This window comes from Ptychodera flava, chromosome 14 (genome assembly GCF_041260155.1).
Source record: "Ptychodera flava strain L36383 chromosome 14, AS_Pfla_20210202, whole genome shotgun sequence".
NCBI lineage: Eukaryota > Metazoa > Hemichordata > Enteropneusta > Ptychoderidae > Ptychodera > Ptychodera flava.
The window spans coordinates 36772584-36795915 of NC_091941.1; the positions used below are offsets into that span (position 1 = coordinate 36772584).

At 37.5% G+C, this 23332-nt stretch overlaps 2 protein-coding genes across 5 annotated transcripts; both read right to left on the reverse strand.

Moving 5' to 3' along the window:
* Positions 1-349: 349 nt before the first annotated feature.
* On the reverse strand, positions 350-745 carry LOC139148846 (uncharacterized). The gene has a single exon (XM_070720276.1). It carries the CDS (start codon positions 743-745, stop codon positions 350-352), a length of 396 nt encoding a protein of 131 aa, XP_070576377.1.
* Positions 746-1169: 424 nt separating this feature from the next.
* On the reverse strand, positions 1170-23311 carry LOC139150346 (protein shisa-5-like). 4 transcript variants are annotated; one of them, XR_011556224.1, is made up of 7 exons: positions 22899-23311; positions 22190-22335; positions 19875-21805; positions 16726-16873; positions 15769-15902; positions 14641-15214; positions 14043-14228 (listed from the first exon to the last, which is right to left on the reverse strand). XR_011556224.1 is itself a non-coding variant. In XM_070722647.1 (6 exons), the coding sequence occupies exons 3-6, from the start codon at positions 19933-19935 to the stop codon at positions 1665-1667; spliced, it is 564 nt and encodes a 187-aa protein (XP_070578748.1). In that variant the 5' UTR covers positions 19936-21805; positions 22190-22335; positions 22899-23311; the 3' UTR covers positions 1170-1664. The 4 variants fall into 4 exon arrangements, 3 of the variants coding, with proteins under 3 accessions (XP_070578748.1, XP_070578747.1, XP_070578746.1); XM_070722647.1 differs by lacking the exons at positions 14043-14228; positions 14641-15214 and adding an exon at positions 1170-1885; XM_070722645.1 differs by having other exon boundaries at positions 14043-15214.
* Between the last annotated feature and the right edge of the window lie 21 nt (positions 23312-23332).

Genomic DNA, 23332 nt, shown 5'->3' on the forward strand with positions numbered 1-23332 from the left:
GGAAAAGTGCCAACTGGTTGGTTGCTGGTGGTGTACAGTTTGCTGCTAACGATGCGTTGTTTCAAGTTGGGGGGTTGTTTGTAAGCGATGATTGGTCTTCCTGTTATGCATCTTTGTAGAGTGTTGTCTTCATCTATGATGGGTTGAAGGTCGTTAATTATTCTCTGCAGACAGACTTGACAGTTGTGGTTGTAGGTGACGACCAATGGGACTCTGCTGACATTTGTCTTCGGCCCATATTGCAATAGATCACCACGGTTGATATGGCTGGCACGGTTATCTTTTCTCCACAATGCAGGGCTTGTATTTTAGTTGTGTGAATGTTTGATGTAGTTCGCCAAGTTGTTTGTCACCGTCTTCCTTTTCTGAACAATTTTGTTGTATCGCAGGGCCTGGCTGTATACAATTGACCGGAAAGTGTGCTGTGGGTGAAAACTGGATGGTTGAAGATACTGCGACTGTCTGTTGGTTTCCTGTACAAACTTGTTTCGAGGTGATCATCTCGAATTTTTACAGTGGTGTCCAGAAAGTTTATCGCATTGTCGGAATATTCCATGGTGAAGTTAATGGTGTTGTGGAATGAGTTGAAATCTTGGTAGAACTTCTTTAGAGCATCCAAACCATAGGTCCAAATCATGAAGATGTCATCTATGAAGCGGAAGTATACTCTAGGTTTGAGTGGGTAGCTGTTCAGGAAACGTTGTTCCAAATCTGCCATGAATATATTAGCAAACTGTGGTGCCATTCGTGTGCCCATGGCACTCCTTTTGTTGCTTCTTTCACACATCTGTTTTGACCCCTAATATATTGTGACTTTTGCTTCGCCTGCTCATTCCATCTCAGCATCTGATGAAGGAGACTGTAGTCTTCGAAAGCTCATGCTATCAAAAAACTTAGTTGATCTCACTGTGCTACCAAACCCCAAGTATACATACCTACAGTTTATAACTTTTGACCCTTAAACTGTCATGGCTAGTATTTCCTCGAGAGGGGTTAAAACCTTTGTTTGTTAAGAGGACAGGCCGCCAATGTGTGTTAAATGTGATGCTGTTACTGCAAAAACCTCAAAATTTACTTTGTAAATTCTATGATGTTTCTTGTTGCGAGTCTCCTACTCTGACTCAGAATGTATGTTTAAATTCAGACTGGAGGGGCAAAACATCGTAGAGCCAAGAATAGTTAATGAGTGTTACCATTTTATCTTTTTAAAAAAAGTATGTACAAATACATATATATTCTCTAGCCTATGAATACTGACAGGTCTGGATGACAATAGTAAATATTTACATATAGACAAAGAAGGTTCCATTGTTTCGCTGGTGAATCAAGATCGTCCGGGAGCCATGGGTTATGGAAAGCAAACAGTAAAATAAATCGATGTTAAATCAGCAGGTAGCCTACGATGATACTGATGAAACTAGGCTCCGCATACCAGTACTGAGACCTAAAACTGCGGGCGTTTGAAGAAAGTCTCATGTATTCCTCATGTCCTTTGTTTAAAGTGTTGGTAATCTTCCACTTGTTCATAATTAACAGTACTCAAAACTTGCACTTGATCGAAATTAGAAATCGAAATTGGACGGCCTCATCACAGAAAAAACACTATAGCGAAAAAAGTTCTTCAAAGATATAAGTGCCAAAATTGCATGTTGAGAGCGCAGACATTAAGATTTCGCGGGATACGCTGGGTCATAAGAAGTTGCCACTGACGATGTAGGTTGATAAGGGTCAGTGTTGGTTCCTGGCTGGGCCCCGTATGCCGGTTGTGCCCCGTATGCTGGCGGCTGCTGGGCTCCATATGCCGGAGGCGGCTTGTCTCCATAGTAACCTGCTTGTCCCATTGTCGTAACCATTGTCATTTGAGCGGCAGGGGCCACTTGATTGTCTGCGTAGAGAGTAAATTGTAGGCGAGTCAAGTACATTCCATTCGCTTATGAAAACAATGTGTGTGCATGGCGTCATGGTTTGAAACTGGAACCTATGGGGAAAGTTTGCACTATATGAAAACATGATACCTTCTAAATACAAAAAAATCAAAATCGCTAATTTGTGAGGAAATATATATTTATTATTATTTTAGGTAATGAATATAAATGAATGCAAATATATATGAAGGAAATCACTAGTCTAAGTAATAAATTGTCGTATCATTCATTTAATCTAACCTGAATTATATTTGGTGTGGGAAACATCGTTTTATAATATGATACGAAAACCTGTTCTATTGTAGCACATACAACTTTTAATATTCACCAAGATCAGAAAATTCTAAAAAATAGATCATAAGGTACTCGCATGAATAAAGGTTAATATAGTTAAGTGGATTTGTAGTTCGGTGGACAGGCCTGTAGTCAATGATTTGAACTTAATATGACGGTACACAGACTAATACACTTACGAGCAACAGTAGTCGTGGTTCGTGTACCACCGCTAGAATTAGAACAACAGCAGACACAGGCCACGATACATATGATGAGAAGAACGATTGCTCCGATCGTGCTACCAACTGATATTGCAATGATCGTCCTATAAAAGAAAAGATTAATAACATTAAGTCTGTAATTTTAACGTAAGGTTCTACTAAGGTTGTACGCGTCTCGAAAGAGCGAGTCGTCAACTTTTGCTCAAACTTCCCTCAATGAAACTTTGAACCGTTCTCTTTCAGAATCAAGAATAAAAACAAGGGGTCACTTTACCAGGTTTGGTAAAAGAGAAACGAATTGTGTAACATTTGACGATATTTGAAATTTAAAATGACCGCCATCTCCCTGGTAACTCTACGAGGGTAAAACACACACACATATACATACATACATACATACATACATACATACATACATACATACATACATACATACATACATACATACATACGTATGTACGTACTACGTGTGTATGTATGTATATATATATAATATATATATATATATATATATATATATATATATATATATATATATATATATATATATATATTTCTTTTCTTTCTTTCCAGTTTTCAAAAACCAAGACGGGGGAAGTTATTATTACACCAATAGCTTAAAAAAATGTGGTCCCACTAGTGGTAGACCTGAAAGGCAATGTGAAAAAATTGAGTCGGGATAAATGTCCCTACATTCTACCTTAATGCTTCACATCGATAAAACGTATTCCGGATAATTTAAGCCGAGATTGGAATATACTAGGCCCATTCTTAGTTGTATTACGATTGAACATTCACTCATGTCGTCTTGTATTTTTCTCCATTAATATCTCAATGGTCAAGCACTGACTTTTTAAATAAAGAGGGCGTTATCCGATGCTCTTCGCATGCGCAAAGTCAACTTGAACACAAATCAAAAACTACAATTTTGCTCCAGAATCATAATATAGAGTCCTTTCTATTCGAGCCGGCAATGAGATCAACGATTTGCTGAATTTCTGTTGTTTTTCTTTTCCTTTTGAGGTTTAAAGGGGAGTTTTTGTATTACGGAAAAGATCAACACGATCGGAACTAATTTGGGATAATTGGATGGTGAAGTAATGTCGGTTCAATCTGTAAGCTCATACAGTTGTTTGATGAGTAATTTGAAATATTGCAACATTCAGCTCTAGGGCACATAACACTTTTGAGAAATTTGAAAAATATGAAGATCCAATTAACCCAAATAAGTTTCAATCGTGTTGATTGATAATATTTTAGAAAATTCTATTACCCAAGGTCAGAGCCGTCTTCAGATGATTCGTCCGACTTATTCTCCCAATCAAACCACTCGTCATAGTTACAACAATACTGGCCACTACCCGTCCCACAACAATAAGTTTTGTCCAAACTGAAGGGCGAGTTTGGGCAATAGGTCTCAGTCCCCTCACAATATTCGCCGAAGCAATCTGAATCTGAAAAAAGTTAAAATAGGCAATGTGTAATGTAGCTCGAGAGACATCATTTGCATAAATTTGCATCGAAATTGTCTAAGATAGTATTAATAAAATACAAACCGATGATTGTATGAAAGCTGAATTTTTAGAAAAACAATGAGATTGTAAAGAGTGTACACAATATAGTCTGTGCAAGTATCGAGAAATTTACATCATTCCTATGTCGCTCTTTAATTGAATCATTCATATAAAGGACGACTTAAGATATACCACATTGAATTCTACTATGTTGTAACTCATCTCATTCAAACTTTATATCGTGATTCATTAATTTAAAATCACGTGGTATCCATCATATTGACGGTGATTACTTGTTAGCCGTTTTCAAAACAGTTAACTGCTAGAGATAAGATTGAATGCGCCTCGGGGATAGATATTCGGACTTTTAAAATTTTTACAATTCTTTTTTGATCTACCATTAATAGGGACTCATTTTATAGCTCATGGAGTAAGAAAAACTTTCATCGTCTTGGCTTTTGAAATCGAACATTGTACGTTTTCCCATGGAGTTAACACAGGGACGTCGGCCATTTGGAATTTCAAATATCGGTAATTGTCAGGTAATTTGTTTCTCAGGTACCAAATTTTGTACTGTGACACCCCTTATCTTTTATTCTTGATTTGGTTTGAGTAAGGTTTAAAGTTTGATTGAGGACAGTGTGAGAAAAATTTTTCGTATTTTCGTATTTCGAGGCACGTATTACCATAACAGTTCAGAACACCTGTTGACTGGACAAGTTTTGAAGCGCCGTCTACGCATGCACAAGTTATTTAAGAAAGTGTAAAAAAGGTGGTGATGGCGTCTGCGAACGAGACGGGTGAACTTCTCGAGTTTTAAGTTGGGTAACTGGATGAGATGTGTAAACATACGTTAAATGGCCATATACTTGTAACAGTGAACGTTTGTTTTCACCTCAGGCAATCGAGTTTCCTTAAACAGTTGTGTCCCTCGGCGTACGGCCTCGTGAAACAGGACTGTTACTCTCATGATAAGTCAATATGTGTAAAATATTGTGGTAGACTGTGGTAGGCATGGTGTTTAACTTAAAGACACAATTTTCGTTTTACTTTCTTTAAGAAAGTAAAACAAAAATTATGTCTTTCTTCTCTAACCCGCATCATCACTATTTTGCCGGAAAACGTTATTTAAAATTTACAATTCTCTTACGTAGCGTCCAGGTGAAAAATCTGACCATGTATTTCAACAGTGCACTTAGAGATCTGATGAAAAAGCCTGCTTTTGGTTAAATGTGCAAGCAAAATAATCTATACAACATCACTGTTTACCTCCTTAGTGTAAAATATCGATGTATTCTCCATTGTACACTGATAAAGCATGATTATAAAAAAATGCACTGACCAATAAATTCCATATCGCTAATCGTTTACACGTTGAATGTCGCAGCTTTACTGGAATGGCTATTTTGTGAAGGGTCCAAAGTTGACTATAACGTATACCTATAGTGTTCTTCACTCGTTAATTTATTTCGTTTCGTAAAAAAATTATATTTAACTATGTCTTATGATACAGTCTCTTTGTCATACAATCTAATCTCCCAGTCACACTCAATATCCGTCGTCAAGATATGCTTGACTACGTCAGCCGTTCAGTATTCTTATTCTCTGTAACGCGCCATCATGGCGGTTGGAAGCCAATAGAAATGAGGTCACATAGGAACTTTTAAAGTGTTCTCTTCATTGTCATAGATCCGCAATGTGAATGGTGTTGTCTTCGTTGCGTTGTAGTTTTCTATTGACATTTTTCTGTCAAAAGTGTTTGGAAGGTCGACAGTCAAGTTTTACTGATTCTCCTGTCAATATTTTCTCTTTGTGAGCAGTACTTGGATCAACAGCCTATAATTTGGAAAATGCAACTCTCACGAAACCATTTACTTGCAATGTCTCTGCTTCCATGTCAGTGCCACAATGTTTTGACTGCTCAATGTATTCAGGAAAAAAACTGATGTTTATTGATATATTCAGGCATTATGTCCCTTGTTTCGTGTCGTATAGTAGAAATGAGTCATCGAGCTGTACAAATCTATGTCACCAGGCAAGTTGTGTTTAACAAAGTCTAATTTGTCAAACCAGTTCTCCTAAACGTATGGCTGATAATGTAATCTCCAAATTGGTTTTATATCCGATGAGTATTTAGGCCCTAAATAGTAACTTTCAAAGATAAAAGCATTCCAATCTTAGCTTTTTCAGCTAATGGTGACCAACCACTGAACCAGACCACTCGATGAATGTAGATAAATCAGAATTAGAAAGACTTACCTGCTATAAACTGGGATAAGAAACCTAGGAACAAAAACATACACGTCGCACGTGAACCCATTGTCAATATTAAGGTATCGGAAAAGGTTCCCTCAGCTAATGGTACCGTTCGTGGCCTGGAGTTCAGTGAGGACAAGGTATTACAGAGACTTTCTTAGGGTTCCAAACAGTGGGCGTCTATCTGATTGACCGTAACATAGCAACCGACACTCTAGAGTATAAGTGCATACATCGCACGAACGGAGGTCACTCGCCTTTCTGTGATCGAACAATCGCCTTTGTCCGTATATATAAGTAAGACTTGAACGACTTTTTTGGGGTCATATCGATTACAAATAGCGGACTGACAGTAACCATTATAATGAATGCGTCTCTAGATTTCAAATTTCTAGGATTTCGAAAATATTTTGAAATAGAAGAGGTTTTTTTCCGACTACAAAAAAGTCTTTTATCCCCGCGTCGGGTAGAAACGATACAAATGAAGTGGTACACAAATATGACGTCATTAGTCAAGTAATCATTACCATGAAGCAAGTATATCGCTCCTACGACGCTGTCAGCAAAATCCGGTACAGTATCAACGATCTCTTGTGAACCATTATAATTGTAGACCCACAATTACAGACAATCGAACTTCGATTCATTATTATATATTTCAATGACAGTTCGAACAAAGGCTTCAAAAGTTTTCCCGCTGTTTAATGTTAATAAATTGCCTGCAATGTTTTGAATTTAATCTGAACTAGTTGAGCTTAAATAATACAACCAAGAAAAACTACTTTGTGGTGACAACAAGTAAATCTCTGAAGGGAAAAAAACGCAAACACTCGCATAGCTGCATTTCAAACACACCGTTATTTTGGAGCAAACAATAGCCACCTGTTGTTCGGGATGTGTTTGCGTCTCTCAACTCTTTTCACGCACTGCACTTCTTTGTAAAGACGTATTCAATGAAGTAAGACCAGCCCGACGTTTTGAGATTCTTAGTTCACACCTTTGGCATCCCTCTAATAGAGCTTCATACAAAACATTTGGAAGACCGATTCAGATTCATTCAAGTTCATTGAAAGAGACGTCAGCCGTGTAATTATTACAAATACACAGAGGACAAATGCCCCTTAGTGACATATATTTTAAACAATAACTTATAACTTATTACAGCTACATAAACAGATAGAATTGAATAACAGCAGAAAAATTTACTTCAAACGAAAATGTTTTTATTTTATATTCAAAACTTGATAAGATCTATTATACAGTATTCTATGATAACAAATTGCATGCTATATCAAGATGATTTTTACACTAATACACGCGTTTCAGGCGCCCTCAAGGTCATTTTATGTACAAAACAATCTGGAAAAATTGACATCGACGGTTGAACCATGGAGGTAGAGATTGAATTAACATATAACCCAGGATATTGTAAATTGTTAACTATTGTCCATTGCATTTACCAGAAACCCATTCGCTCTAGTTTTCTAGTCTTACTAACTCTTGATTAAAATAATAAGGCACCGTAGCAGTAACTAGCAAATGCTTGATTGAATCTTAGCCCCTGAGCAACAAGGAAAAAAAAGAAAGAAGCTATTTACGTTTGACAACTTTAAGAAATTACTAATACGTTAAAATATGTTGTAATATGTTGAATGATGGTAATGGTCGTTCATTTTTTTGCCTTTCATCACGGAATAAATTAAGGAATCCTCCAGTTTTAATAACTGGTGTTCTGCGTCATCTAAAGTCAGAAAACCTCAACGGAGTGTCTTGATTTTTCACACAGCATAGTCGTGACGAGGTGTTGTGGGATGGACATATCAACCTTCGAAGACTGAAATATTTCGACCCAGACAAAAAACCAGAAGCTTCAGTATTCATGGACTGGAAATGTACTCTGCATTCATTTTCACTATATTGTCAATACATGTTTAAGTATCATTTATTTTAATATCTGTCTCATTGTTTTGCATCGTTCTTATTGCATTAAATTACATATTACATCCGAAGTGAAAAGGACAAAGAACAACTGTAAATGGAGATAGCCTTTCATTTTTATAAACTCCTTCTCCAATTATATAAGATATTATTATCAAAATACACAGCCCGAATATAAACTTGACATAAAAAAGCATAATTATTAGTTTCAATCATAGAGTCTTGTCTATGTACATATTTTTTTCTCTTTCCCTGTATGTTCGTTTAATTTGTTTCATCTTGAAGCCAGCTGAACATTCCTCCAAGTCCAGTTGTTATAATTAATGTACATCATCAATTGACTATAACATATTACATGTTTACATTAAACAACTATCCAGAGTGCTGGACACGGGTTGAGGAAATACTGATGTGATCTTCCAAACAGCTGAGAAATAAGTAATTTCTATTGGCGAGTCCCTCCATCGCACAGAACAATGTTTTGAACTACTTTGAACATAACACATTCAACTATGTCGAAGTCAATCATGAAATACAGTAAGGTAAATGAATACAGCAATTTATCATTCAAGTTTAACTGCAATCACGAATATTGTATTATAAATATACTAAAATTGTAATTATTCCCCTTGAAATGCTCTTCTCCAAGACATATATTTCAATGTCTTTTCAAGTCAGTCCATTAGGATAGGTGCGCTCGAATATCGTGCCATTCTATAGTATTCTTGATAAATTACATAGTTTTAATCATTTTCATAAAACACAGACACTGAGTAAACGCAAAAACAACACGTGACCAATGAAATTATTGGTGAACAAGTGAAGTGATAAAACTGTAAATCACTACAACAGAAAAACGAGATTGGAACAAATTTGGGATAATTGGATTTTTATATTTTTTTCAAATTTCTCACAAATGTTAAATGCCAGATAGTTGAATGTTGCAATTATACAAATTACTCATAAAAACAAGTGTGTAATGTATGAAGAAAAGCAAATAAGATTACATATCGTAGATTAAATCGGCATTACTTCACCATCCAATTATCCCAAATTAGTTCCAATCGTGTTGAAAGTAAAGGCGCATATTGGGTACTGAATTCTTAACTAAATTTGACATATTCCTACCAAGTGTGAGGGACAAAAATTTGTAAAAAGGTACAAAATTTGTAAATTAATTATGAACAAGTATTTGTGAGACAAAAATCTTAACTTAGTGTTGAAAGAGGAACGACAATCGGCGTTTTCGTTAAAAACACTTAATGTTCACTGCTATCGATCATGAATATAACATTTCCCTTTGGTTTAGTATGTGTATCCTTTGTGTCGACGTAGATATGTACCGTCATTGAAACAGAGGCTCTCAAGATGTAAAATCTGTTTTGTACTTTTAAAACTTTGATCCCGAAAGCATCACAACCAGCATTTGCATGGATATAATGTTTCACTGCAAGCGTAAGATATCAGAAGGTACTGAAATGCAAGTCTCATTAAAGGTATACTGTCACCTGTTCCAATTTTGCCACAGTTACCATGGAATGAGAAAATCTAACCAATCACAGAGTTTAAGCGGGTGGCCGCTTTTTAAAACAGCGTCCTCACATGGGCATTTTGAATACCAAGGAACTCCCCTTTGACCATATATGGGCATACTGAGATTACAGGTGACTGTAGACCTTTAAACGCTGTGCACATAAGTTCACCCAACCATGGCTTTAGACATGATTGGTCTGCATAGTATATTGAGGAACCGGAACCATCTCGGTCTGTTGTGTTGGGTAGTATACCGGAGCGGGGTGTTGACAGACGACTCCCTGTGGTGGTAGCAGATTGGTGGAACTGCTGTCGATGAGGACAGAGTTTGGAGGGTCCACATTGGATGGTACGGCTAGTTGTTCTAAATATTGAAACGACAGTGAACAAGACAGTTATAATTTGACCAACATTAAATTACTTATTTTAAACGCAGGTTTATCCCCGTATGACATACCTGTCGCCACAAAACTAAGTTCAAGATTTGGACATCTTAATACGAAATTTACGACGCTCTTACATAATAACTACATTTGATATGCATATTTTATAACATACTTGTAACAGTTCGACAAAAACTTAACGTGCGATGCAACTAATATACAAATACAAGTTTATTTCCAAGGTATTAAATGACCAAAAATAAGAGGTTATGTCAATCATAATGAATTAACCATAAAAGGTAAAAGTACAATCAAGGATGAAATTCTAGTAATTCAGAGAGCATTCATACGTTTAGTTACATTTTTCGGTATTGTCGAACGCTTGTTCACATTGAAAGCACCTTCCATTTTCTGGGTGAACCGTGGAATAACACTCATAGTGGCTTTATCATAATTATTATACTTTTGTGATGAAATGTTCGGTTCAAAATCACACATCACAGTCATGGTTCCCAGTCAAAGAACATGACACTAAGTCATATGATAAATGCTCAGGGTCATACACGAATGAGAGTAATCTAAAATATGAAATGTGTTGTTTTTTATTGATTCTGTTGCCAAAAGAGCGTGAAAATCTCTGATACTTCAATTCAGTGCATCCTGCATGTTTCTAGCATTCATTTAAGAGACATTTCTGTTCCAAAACTCATAAAACAATCCAAAATGCAGGATTGGTGTATATTCCAAAAGTACATATATGGAAGGCCCCTAAAAATAAATTAGATAAAAAAGGGGTCAGCAATTTCCTATATCTATCTAACCGCTGATCCGTTTGGCTCCATTTTCATAAATTGGAACCTTCAACACGATCTAAACATCTGTATCAATTATCAATGCAATTTTTTCAGCAGTTTTTGACTTTTTGTCGTTTAAGGAAAAAATTCCTCACTGTCCGACACAAAACTCAATCACAATAACAGAATGACCTCCGGTCAGTACGTTAAAAATGTTCCGTTTTTTGTCGGAGAACGCATGTTTCAAAATGTGTTCCCCGTACGATAATTTGACCCCTCTTTGCATATGTCACGAAAGTATCCTTCATGACTATTCAAATTTCTCATACGGTCAAAACGATGCTAGGAAAATTCAAAAACTTCCGCCCAGTGTATGCCAATGGCTACGTCATCAGTAATCCCCGTATTGTTCGACAACGGTCCTATAACTTCCCGTTCAAGAATATGAGAACCATGGCATAGGCTATGTAAAGGATGACTTACGTATTAGTGTCATTGTGTCGCTTCTTCGGGATTCAGATCTGCACGCACAGACACAGACGGCAACAACAATCACCATAATGATGATGACAACCAGAGCAATAATCCCGAACACGATTCTAAGAATCGTAACCAATCTAGTTGGATGAGAATTAGTAAAATATAACTCATATTATATATCAGAGAAATTTATTGCATGTAATACGCTTTTGTGATGATCCCGGGGATGTGGCCTGAGTATTTTTTTACTGGATGTGATTTATAATATTATTAATTTTCTATTCAAGAAAACATATACATTATATTTCTGATTCTTTTGTAGGAAGTAGTAGTCCTGCAAATTGTGTAAAATATGTAATTGTATGCAATTGTACTTGATGGTGAGTTTTTCACGAGATAATTCTAGTCTGACCGTCTACAATAACATTGGACCTCGCACCAGTGGAGTACAAGGCATTTTGTCATATATTTTACAGACTAAGCAAAAATAATGGAAAACGCATTGCCATTATCGTTACCTAAGCTATAACAACAGCTCAAGTTTTCCGAACACCATAGTGTTATGCAGTTTTCCTAGAATATGAGTGGGACCCCCGTCACCTGTGTATCTGAAGTCACTTGTGTATTTTGCAGTTTTCCTAGAATATGAGTGGAACCCCCCGTCACCTGTGTGTCTGAAGTCACTTGTGTGTTTTGCAGTTTTCCTAGAATATGAGTGGGACCCCCCGTCACCTGTGTGTCTGAAGTCACTTGTGTGTTTGAGAAACTTCACTTGTATGCGTCGCTGTTTCAACGCATGCGCATTCAGTCTCAGTGATATCTGTATGTTTGAATTGTATGTGTGTCGGCTCACTCGTGTAACGAAGCTCACATGTGTGTCGCGAAGCTGAACTCACTCGTGTGTTTGAGAAATCTGCATGTACTATGTATCTCCGTGATACGTATCGTCGCCAACGTTGACAGTGTGCAGTAATTGTGGGAATGTGTTTGTGTATAAGTTTGTGCGTCCTGTGTTGGTATGTCTCATGAGCCGACCTTCCACCAATGTCGTCTGGATGTCCTGTACTGAATGTATATGTGCTCGTGTATTCTCACAGATACCATGTGTACGTTAACTCGTATATATATGTATGTCCGTATGTGTCTACATATACAAACATGTATGTATGTGTGATGTGTACATATGTACGTACGTATGTATGTATGTATGTATGTATGTATGTATGTATGTATGTATGTATATATGTATGTATATATATGTGTGTATCAATTGTATGTGTGCACGTGTTATGTACGTGTTATTTGTGTGTGTGTGTGCGTGTGTATCCAGGCAGAGACTATGATGTGATGTGTAATGCACGTTTTTGAATGTGTAAACTAATTATTTTACATTCGGCGCCCCATACTCAACATATGCTGAACGATGATGAAAGCAAGTCGCCTCCACACTAGCAATGCATCAACGCTTGTTTACAGCTGAACAGCTGGTAGCTCTAATAGCTCTTTCCGATCTGAGCGTATCGTGTTTCTGCATCTATCATCGATATTGATGCATAGGCAACTGGTTTGTTTTCTTGGGATAACATAGCACCTAGTCCAGACTTGGATGCATCACATCTTATTGTTGTTAGCTTGGTGACGTCATAGTATCTCATAACTGGACCTTGCTCTGTTGTTACAATTTTCTTTATTTCTTTGAATGCTCTATCTATGATGTGCTGAGCAGATAAGTCAAAGTGCATATTTGTAATGCCTAAGCAATGTAGAATCACTCGCATTCCTCATGTGTATTTAAATGGCTCAGTACTTACTTTTGTAAAGAAACATTTGTACCTTGGGGTTATGTTAAATGATTTAGGAAATGATGTTGATGATATTAAGCGACAGATGATGCGTTCGTTATTGACTTTGTCAAATTTAATCCGGTGATAATCTGGTGAGAGCGTCCACAGATTAGTAACTTACCCTTGATTACTTTGGCTAATTAGGCACTCAAACTCATCAGATAATAGACGCAGCATGTTGATAAAACGTATACGCAAGATTGTCAAGGGCAGTGCTAAGTTACGACCGAAACACCAAAGGTTGGTAGAATATATCTTTATTAGCGATACAACGAAACACCTACCCACCCCTGGGGACGGACATTTAGACAACACCCTGTGGTATACCGTCGCTGGGTGTGATTTATTGCTATTATATCATAACAGTATATTGAAATTTTGGCGTGGAACGTCATAAACGGATTTCTACTCAAGCTTAGAGCTCGCGCGTATGCCAGCTGTGGTATATCGCCAATATACCACCGTCACGGATGGTTCTTTTCGCGTCTCGACCAATCAGATCGCTGTATTTGAACCATCACTATACTGGTATGATATAATTAAAAGTGGGATACTGTCGTAAAAGAAATGTGCAAAACTTTGAAACTGAAAACAAGTTCAAAAGTGGACTCACTGTACCTATATATAGGTCTAATTTATAACTTTTGACCCTAAATCTGCCATGGTTAGAATTTTCTTGAGAGGAATTAAAACCTTTGTTTGTATGGAGGACATATCACCAATGTTTGTTAAGTGTGATGCTTCTAATGCAAAAACCTCAAAATACGCTCTGTAAATTCTATGTTTTTGGCTGGGAGTCTGTGCTGTGACTCGGGATGTACGTTTATTAATTCAAACTACGGTAGGGAAGGGGCAAAACAACGCGAGTTACAACATAGTTATTGAGTATTACCATTTTATTTTATTTTGAAAAAGTATGTACAAATGCATAAATATCCATTAGCCTATGAATACCCACAGGTCTTGATTAGGAATGTCATAGTAAATATTTACATACAGAAAAAGAAGGTTCAATTCTTTTGCCGGTGAATCTAGATCATCAAGGAGCCATGGATATTACAACCCTTTCAGAATTAGAGCGCGAAGCCACTGCCGTGAACTGCAATAAAACTGCTTACACTAATTAGTTTCAGCTGTAGCCGTGGCCACTTTGGTGTTGAACAAGGCTACTTGATAGAGACCAAAAAGTCTGCTTGTACAAAGGCAAAACTAGCTCTGTCTGAGGCTCGAGTTGTAAATGAGAGTTTACGATTGGCACCCTGTGTTCAAGATTAAGATACAATGTAACATTAGCATGCACTGGTCCATGTACAAATCTTTTTTATTTCAACTTCCCCAGACAAACTGTCTGCATGGGACATACAATGTTGTCGACTTTGCCAGCTGGCTACAGCTGAAACTAATTAGTGTGAGCAGTTTTATTGCAGTTCACTGCAGTGGCTTCGCGCTCTAATTCTGAAAAGGGATGTGCTATACTTGCTATGGAAAGCAAAACAGTAAAATGAGATGACGTTAAATAAGCAGGTAGCCTAAGATGATACGGATGAACCCAGGCTCCACATACCAGTACTGAGACCTAACCTGCAGGCGTTTGAAGAAATTCTCATGTATTTCTCATGTTCTTTGTTGAAAGTGTTGGTAACTTCCACCTGTTCCAAAAAAACAGTACTCAAAACTTGCACTTACTGGAAGTTAGAAATCGAAATTGGACGCCTACAGAAAAATATACAATAGCTAAAAAGTTAACAGCCAAGATTGTAAGTTGAGATCTGACACTAAGCTTTCGGGGGATAAGCTGGGTCATTGTTTGTTGCCACTGACGATGTTGGTTGATTAGGATCAGTGTTGGGTCCTGGCTGGGCTCCATATGCCGGTTGTGCCCCGTATGCTGGTTGTGCACCATACGCCGGTTGTGCCCCATATGCCGGCTGAGCTCCGTATGCCGGAGGTGGCTGGGCTCCATATGCTGGCGGCGCCTGGACTCCATAGTAACCAGATTGTCCCGTTGTCGACACCATTGCCATTTGAGCGCCAGGGGTTACTTGATTGTCTGCGTAGAGAGTAAATTGTAGGCGAGTCAAGTACATTCGATTCGCTTCTAAGAACAATAAAACGTGCAGACAAGTCACATATAGAGTGGACACACATGTATGTGCATGGCGTCATGAAACTGGACTCGGAACTGTGGAGAAAGTTTGCACAAGATAAAAAATGAAACAAATATGCTCTCTAAACACCAAACAATTTCGTTACTTTGTAAGGAAGTATATTGGTATTATTTTAGGTCAATCAGAAGAAAAAATGCAGATATATTTAAAGAAAACAATTACTTTACAGACTGAGCATATACATTGTCTGACCATTCAATCTGGCCCGTATCATTACTTTGGTGTGAGAAACATCGTTTCATAAGATGGTACGAAAAACTGTTCTATTGTAGCATCACATTTCTTATATTCACCAAAATCAGAAAATTTTCAAATAGATCAGAAGCAAGGTAATCACAGGAACTTAAGTTCAATATATAAATTGGATATGTAGTTCGGTAGGCGGGCTTGTAGTAATTGATTTGAACTGAATGTGACGGTAGCCTAACACACTTACGAGCAACAGTTGTCGTGGTTCGTGTACCACCGCTAGAATTAGAACAACAGCAGACACAGGCCACGATACATATGACCAGGAGAACGATTCCGCCGATCACGCTGCCAACTGATATTGCAATGATCGTGCCCAGGCTGTAAAAGAAAAGATCAATAGCGTTTAGTCTATAAATTTATCATAAGAATCTACTAAGGTGCGCTTCTCGAAAGTTGAAGTCTTCAACTTTTGCTCAAATTTTACTCAGTGAAACTCTCAACCGTCTTCCTTTAAAATCAAGAATAAAAACCAAGGGTCATCCACCGTACAAAGTTTGGTATAAGATAAACATATTGCCCAACACCAACCGAGATGTTTGGATGCCGCCATCCATGTGGCAGCGATATGAGGAAAATATATACATAGCTTTTAGTTTTCAAAAACAAAACGGTGAAAGGTATTCTTACTCCAATATCTTTAAATGTGCTATGTGGTCCCATTATAGTGATAGACCTGAGGAGCATGGTAAACAATTGAGTCGGGATATGTCCTCGATTTGCATTCTGCCTTAATGCTTCACATATGATAACACGTATTCGGAATAATTTAAGCCAGGACTGAAGTATACTACTGACTTGTATTACAATTGAATATCGATTCAATTTATCGTGTATTTGTTTATCATTAAAGGCACCAATGGCCAAGCACGGACTTTTGTAAACAAAGAGGATGTCGCGTCACCCGGTGTTCTTCGCATGCGCAAAGTCAACACCAGTCGAAAACCATAGTCTTGCTACAGAATTATAATATACGGCCCTTTTGACTACACACACTTTGACACTTATATACAGTTACTATTTGAACCTGGCAACAAGATCAATATTCTTTGTCGAATTAGAGTCGTTTTCTATTCCTTTTCAGGGTTAGAAGGAATCATTGTATCACGGAAAAGATTGATAATATTTCAGAAAAATCTATTACCTCAAGTAGTTTGTGTCCCAATCATACCAATCGTCATAGTCACAGCAATACTGGTCACTACCCGTCCCACAACAATACGTTTTGTCCCAATCGTCGTACCAGTTTGGACAAGTGATGTAAGATTCCTCACAATACTCGCCGAAGCAACCTGAATTGGAAAAATAGTTAAAATACGCAATGTGCAATGTGGCTCGAGATACATAATTTACATCAAAATTGCTACAGTCTAAGACATTATCAATAAAAATAAAAACCGATAATTGTTTGAAAGCTGTATTTCCTTGAAAATGAGTAAGACGGTAAAGACTGTGCACGACATTGTCTGTGTAAAGATCGAGGTAATTACATCATTGCTATGTCACGGCCGTCTAATTGAATCTTTCATGAAATTATCCTTCATTGAATACTAATATGTCGTGACACACCTCATCCAAACTTATTCGTTAATTTATAAACACGTGGTATCCATCATATTGACGCTGATTCATGGGAAGGGACAGTTGTTTGTCAGCCGTTTTCAAAACAGTTAACTGCCAGAGTTAAGGTAGAATGCGCCTTGTGCATAGATGTTGGGAATTCTACCATTTGTGAGTGCTCAGTCTAAAGTTCATCAAGGAGTAACAAAAACTTTCGTCATCTTAGTTTTCGAAATTAAAAAATGGTATATTTCCCCATAAATTAACACAGGGATGGTATATTTCCCCTAGATTAATACAGGGATGGTATATTTCCACCATAGATTAACACAGGGATGGTATATTTCCCCATAGATTAACACAGGGATGGTATATTTCCCCATAGATTAACACAGGGATGGTATATTTCCCCATAGATTAACACAGGGATGGTATATTTCCCCATAGATTAACACAGGGATGGTATATTTCCCCATAAATTAACACAGGGATGGTATATTTCCCCATAGATTAACACAGGGATGGCGGTCATTTTGAATTTCAAATATCGGTAATTGTCAGGTAATTTGTTTCTCTAGTACCAAACTTTGCTCGGCGACACCTGATTTTTTATCCTTGATTTGGTAAGAGTATGGTTCTTAGTTTCATTCAGGGCAGTCTGAGAAAAAGTGCACGTATTTCGCTTTCGCGGCGCATACTACCATAACAGTTCAGAACACCTGATGGCTGGACAATTTTTTAAAGCGCCTTCTACGCATGCATATGTCATTTTAGAACGTGTATAGAGAATATGTAGTTGCAGCGTCTGCGAGCAAGACTTGTGGACCTCTTGACTTTTGACTTTTGAAATTGGATGAGGTGTGTCATAATACAAACGTTTACTGGCCATATATTGGCAACTTTGAACTTTTGTTTTATCTCAGGCCATGGAGTTCCCCTTAAAGTTTGTGTCCCTCTGCGTACGACCTCGTGAAACAAGACTGTTACCCTCATAACAAGTCAATATGTGTATATTATTACATGTCTCTTATATCGAACGTCGCGCGCTCCATAGGATTCAATGGTAACTCGTCGATGACGTCGCGGGCCGCATAGTCATCACTGGACTGAAAGTGAACCGGAACTATTTTCAACTTGACAACGTTTTGATGTAAAAATGTTGAAATTTCATGTTTTGCATAGGAAATCCGAGTTTAGGAAAATTTTGCAGGAAAAAAATGATAAACCGCATAACAGTAGTTTAAATATATCAATGCACCATTCGATGATAAAATCGTTCCATTTTTAACGGATTTTCATCTAAGATGGAAATAAAGCATTTGATTATTATTTGCCAACTAAATATTTTGAGTGAAAACTGTGTAAGAGAGGCATGTAATAAAAACACTATAGCCCAAACAAGGGACTATGTACCCTCGGGGCAGGAGACCATTTGCCCTCCTTACGTCGGGCAAATGGTCACCTGCCCTCGGGCACATAGTCCCATGTTTGGGCTATAATATATAATATTGTGGTAGACTGTGGTAGGCATGATGTTTATATAAGAAAGTAAAACGGAAATTTTGTCTTTCTTCTTTAACTCGCACCAGCACTTTCGTGCCGGAAAACGTCAGCTAAAATTTACAATTCTGCTACGTAGCGTCCAGGTGAAAAATTTGACCATATATTTCAACAATATACTTATTCAAAATGAGCTCTGATGACAAAGCCTGCTTTTGGTTAAATGTGCAAGCAAAATAATCTATACAACATCACTGTTTACCGCTATAGTGTAGAATATCGATGTATTCTCCATCGTACACTGATAAAACATAATTGTATAAAAATGCACTGAACAATAAATTCCATATCGCTAATCGTTTACACGTTGGATGTCGCAGCTTTACTGGAATTGTTACGTTGTGAAGGGTCCAAAGTTGACTATAACGTATACCTATAGTGTTCTTCACTCACTATTTTATTTCGTTTCGTAAAAAGAATTATATTTAACTATGTCTTATGATACATTGTGTCTTTGTCATGCAATCTAATCTCCAAGTTACACTACATATCCGTCGTCAAGATATGCTTGACTGCGTCAGCCGTTCAGTATTGTTATTCTCTGTAACGCGCAATCATGGCGGTTGAAAGTCGACAGGAATAAGGTCACATAGGAACTTTTAAACTGTTCTCTTCATTGTCATGAATCCGCAATGTGAATGGTGTTTTCTTCGTTGCGTTGTGGTTTTCTAATGAAGTTTTTCTGTCAGAAATATTTGGAAGGTCGAAAGTCAAGTTGTAACTAATTCTCCTGTAGATATTTTCCCTTTGTGAGCAGTACATGGATCAACAGCCTGTAAGTTGGAAAATGCAACTCTTACGAAACAACTTTCTTGCAAAGAGTCTACCTCCATGTCAGTGCCATTATGTTTTGACAGGAATGAAACTGATGTTTATCGATTACAGGCATTATGTCTCTCTTGCTTCGTGCCGTATTAGTAAAAATTAGTCATCGAGCTGTCCAACTCGTCACCAGGGAAGTTGTGTTTAACAAATTCTAACTTGTCAAACCAAAGTTCTTCAAACGTATGGCTGACAATACAATCTCCAAATTGGCTTTATATACGGTGAGTATTTAAATAGTAAGTTTCATAGATAAAACATTCCGATCTTAGCTTTTTCAGCTAATGGTGACCAAACCACTCGACCAGACCACTCGACGAATGTAGATAAATCAGAATTAGAAAGACTCACCTGCTATAAACTGGGATAAGAAACCTAGGAACAAAAACATACACGTCGCACGTGAACCCATTGTCAATATTAAGGTATCGGAAAAGGTTTTCTCAACTTATGGTAACGTTCGTGGCCTGGAGTTCAGTAAAACAAGGTATTACAGAGACACTTATAGAGAGTTCATAACAGTGGAAGTCTATCCGATTGACAGTAACATAGCAACCGACACTCAATAGTATAAGGGCGTACAACGCACGAACCAAGGTCACTGGCCTTTCTGTGATCAAACAATATCGCCTTTGTTCGTATTTTATAAGTAAGAATTGAACGACTTTTTTGGTCATATCGATTACAAATGGCGAATTGACAATACCTATTGCAATGAATGAGTCTCTAGATGTCAAATTTGTAGGATTTCGAAAACATTTTGAAATGGAAGAGGTTTTTTTCTGACTAAAAGAAAAGTCTTTCCCCTCGCATCGGGTAGAAACGATACAAATGAAGTGGATACACAAATATGACGTCATTAGTCAAGTAATCATTGCTATGAAGCAAGTATATCGCTCCTACGACGCTGTCAGCAAATTCCGGCACAGTATCAACGATCTCTTGTGAACCATTATAATTGTAGACCCGCAATTACATACAATCGAACCTCGATTCATTATTATGTATTTCAAGGACAGCTCAGGATATCGAACAAAGGCTTCAAGAATTCTTTACGCTGTTCAATATGAATGCGATGTTTTGAATTTAATCTGAACTAGCTGAGCTTAAATAATACAACTAAGAAAAACTACTGTGTGGTGACAACTGAAGGGAGAAAAACGCAAACACCCGCATAGCTGCATTTGAAACATACCATTCTTTTGGAGCAAACAATAGCCACCTGTTGTTCGGGATGTGTTTGCGTCTCTCAACTCTTTTCATGCACTGCACTTCTTTGTAAAGGCGTATTCAATGCAGTAAGACCAGCCCGACGTTGTGTGATTCTTAGTTCACACCTCTGGCCTCCCTCTAATAGAGCTTCATAAAAAACATTTGGAAGACCGATTCAGATTTATTCAGGTTCATCGAAAGAGACGTCAGCCGTGTAATTATTACAAATACAAAGAGTACAAATGCCCCTTAGTGACATACTATTTTCAACAATAACTTATAACTTATTACAGCTACATAAACAGATAGAATTGAATATCAGCAGAAAAATTACTTCAAACGAATTTTTTTATTTCATATTCAAAATTTTATGAGCAGTATTATACTGTTTGCTACGGTAACATATTGCATGCTATTTCCAAGGCGGCCCTTTACACTAATACACGCGTTTCAGGCGCCTCAAGGTAATTTTATATACAGGAGAATCTGAAAAAATTGACAGCAAAAGACTTAAATCCCTGGATATCGACGGTTGAACCATTGAAGTGTAGTGATTGCATTAACATCAAATCCATTGTAAATCGTTCACTCTTATAAATTGCACTTACCAGGAGCCCATTCGCCCTAACTTTCTTGTCTTATTACCTTTTGATTTAATTAATTAATAAGGTGTATACTGTATCAGTAACTAACAAAGTAAATGCATTCTTTATGTCGTGTTATTTCGAGCTATATAATCAGCTAAAACCTTCCTCCAGCGGGTGCAACAGGTATAATCCAGTTTTCCACTATAGGTTTGTGCACTGAAAACTGGGTTGAAAGGATCTGGGAAGGAGTAGTGTCTATATCCAACTGGTCTAATCTATTCCATAAATGAGTATTCTATCCGGACAATCATTGACTTCGTAGGTGGAGGAGGTGTCATGCAGGATTCAGTTTATGTATAACTCCGCTATCATAGAACTCTTTTACCAACGTAAATGACGTCTGGGTCTTACCGCCAAACGGCGATACATATTGAACTGCATTCGATTCCTATACCGGAGCAGCTGCCGGAGCAACTTGAGCATCTGCAGAAAAAAATATTAATATGTGTTAAATTTCACTATCTTCAAGTCTACGTCAAGACATGGACATCATTTAAATCATACCAATTTGCAGCAATCATTCGTCGTCATGCCTTTATTTCCTTTGTCGAAAGCGACTTACATTCTTCGTTTATTTATTAGCAGCCAAACTGCTCACAATCTACACAGTTTCTTGTGGCTTTTCGATTTCATACGGAAGCGGTGAATCATGCAAAGTTGTATGATTGCCGCAGTTATTCCAATAAAGCAAGAGTCATCGATTAACACAACATAGAATTTAAAACAATATGTCAGCTTAACAGAAACGAATTTTTTTTGGCTTACTGTATCACCATTGCAATTATTTTCTTGTTATTATTTACTTACGAGTTACAGTGGTCGTAGTAGCAGCGCCACCTCCACCAGCAGCACTGGCCGCACCTGCGCAACAACAGCAACAACAGACGATACAGAGGATAATCAATACCACTACACCGACAACTACACCTATGATAATATAGGTTATCGTCTTTCTGTTAGGAGGAAAACAGAAAAAAGACGGTCGATCAGAGTAAGAAGAAATGGTCAGAGAGTAAACTTGTTGTTCAGCATGGCACACATCAAAAGTAATTAATGAGTCTTTCTATGAGACACTTTTATAAGAGAAAGCACTAAAGTAATATACTCAAACCATCATATAACCAAAGCCTGCCTTGTCGTTTGGTATTTTAATATGAGAAATATGATACTGATTTCGTCATGATCAATGATAAATGCTCAAAAATTCATTCATTGTGCACTCTGAAACATACATGAGTACAGTGACGTTTTAACTTAATAGTAACTGGGAGCAAGCACAATTATATTTACACGATTGTTCGCATCTCAACATTACTTTGATAGATTTGGAACCCCTGCTGACTCTTCATCAGATTTTGTTATGATATTGTTCGTATATTGTTCATGAAACACACAGAGAAAAAATCACTTTCATCTTGGGTGTATCTATCTATCTGACGTGTTTAAGAATTTTTGACACACTACTAGCATCTGATTATTTCTGAAGAAATTTATTAAGACTACAGGAACTACTCACCCTAAAGCCCAAAAACCTACTGCTAGGTCCGCATCATCGCCACCGCCATCACCATCACCATCACCATTACCGCCACTGAGGAATGTATCGGAGTCACAGCAATTGTTGTCGACACAACAGTATGCATTTGGCCAAGTACAGACAGGGTCGCAATCGCCCGCTTGACTCTGAACCACTGAGCAATAAGGAAAAAAAACAAAAGAAACGATTTACTTTTGAAATGGAAGGCCTCTTACAACTTTAAGTTATTAATAATACGTTAAAATCCACACCAGTCCTCCGAGACAAAGTTACAAAACCACTTTCTTTTCCATTCAGAATTGTTGTCATGTTTGCAATGTCGCGCGCGCCACATCGAGTCATTACAGAGTGTTCCGCGGACTCCTGCGTTTTACGACGTGCCCAATACAGTTACCTTTGAATCCGATTAATTT

What these genes read in the sequence shown, in the direction of transcription:
- LOC139150346 (XM_070722645.1), bottom strand. Translation starts at nt 19,935, where the DNA reads ATGGGTTCACGTGCGACGTGTATGTTTTTGTTCCTAGGTTTCTTATCC. An exon ending in CTTATCCCAGTTTATAGCAG is followed by an intron (nt 16,874 to 19,874) that starts GTGAGTCTTTCT and finishes TTTCCAATTCAG; the next exon opens with GTTGCTTCGGCGAGTATTGT. An exon ending in TGGGACACAAACTACTTGAG is followed by an intron (nt 15,903 to 16,725) that starts GTAATAGATTTT and finishes TTTCTTTTACAG; the next exon opens with CCTGGGCACGATCATTGCAA.
- LOC139148846 (XM_070720276.1), bottom strand. Translation starts at nt 745, where the DNA reads ATGGCACCACAGTTTGCTAATATATTCATGGCAGATTTGGAACAACGT.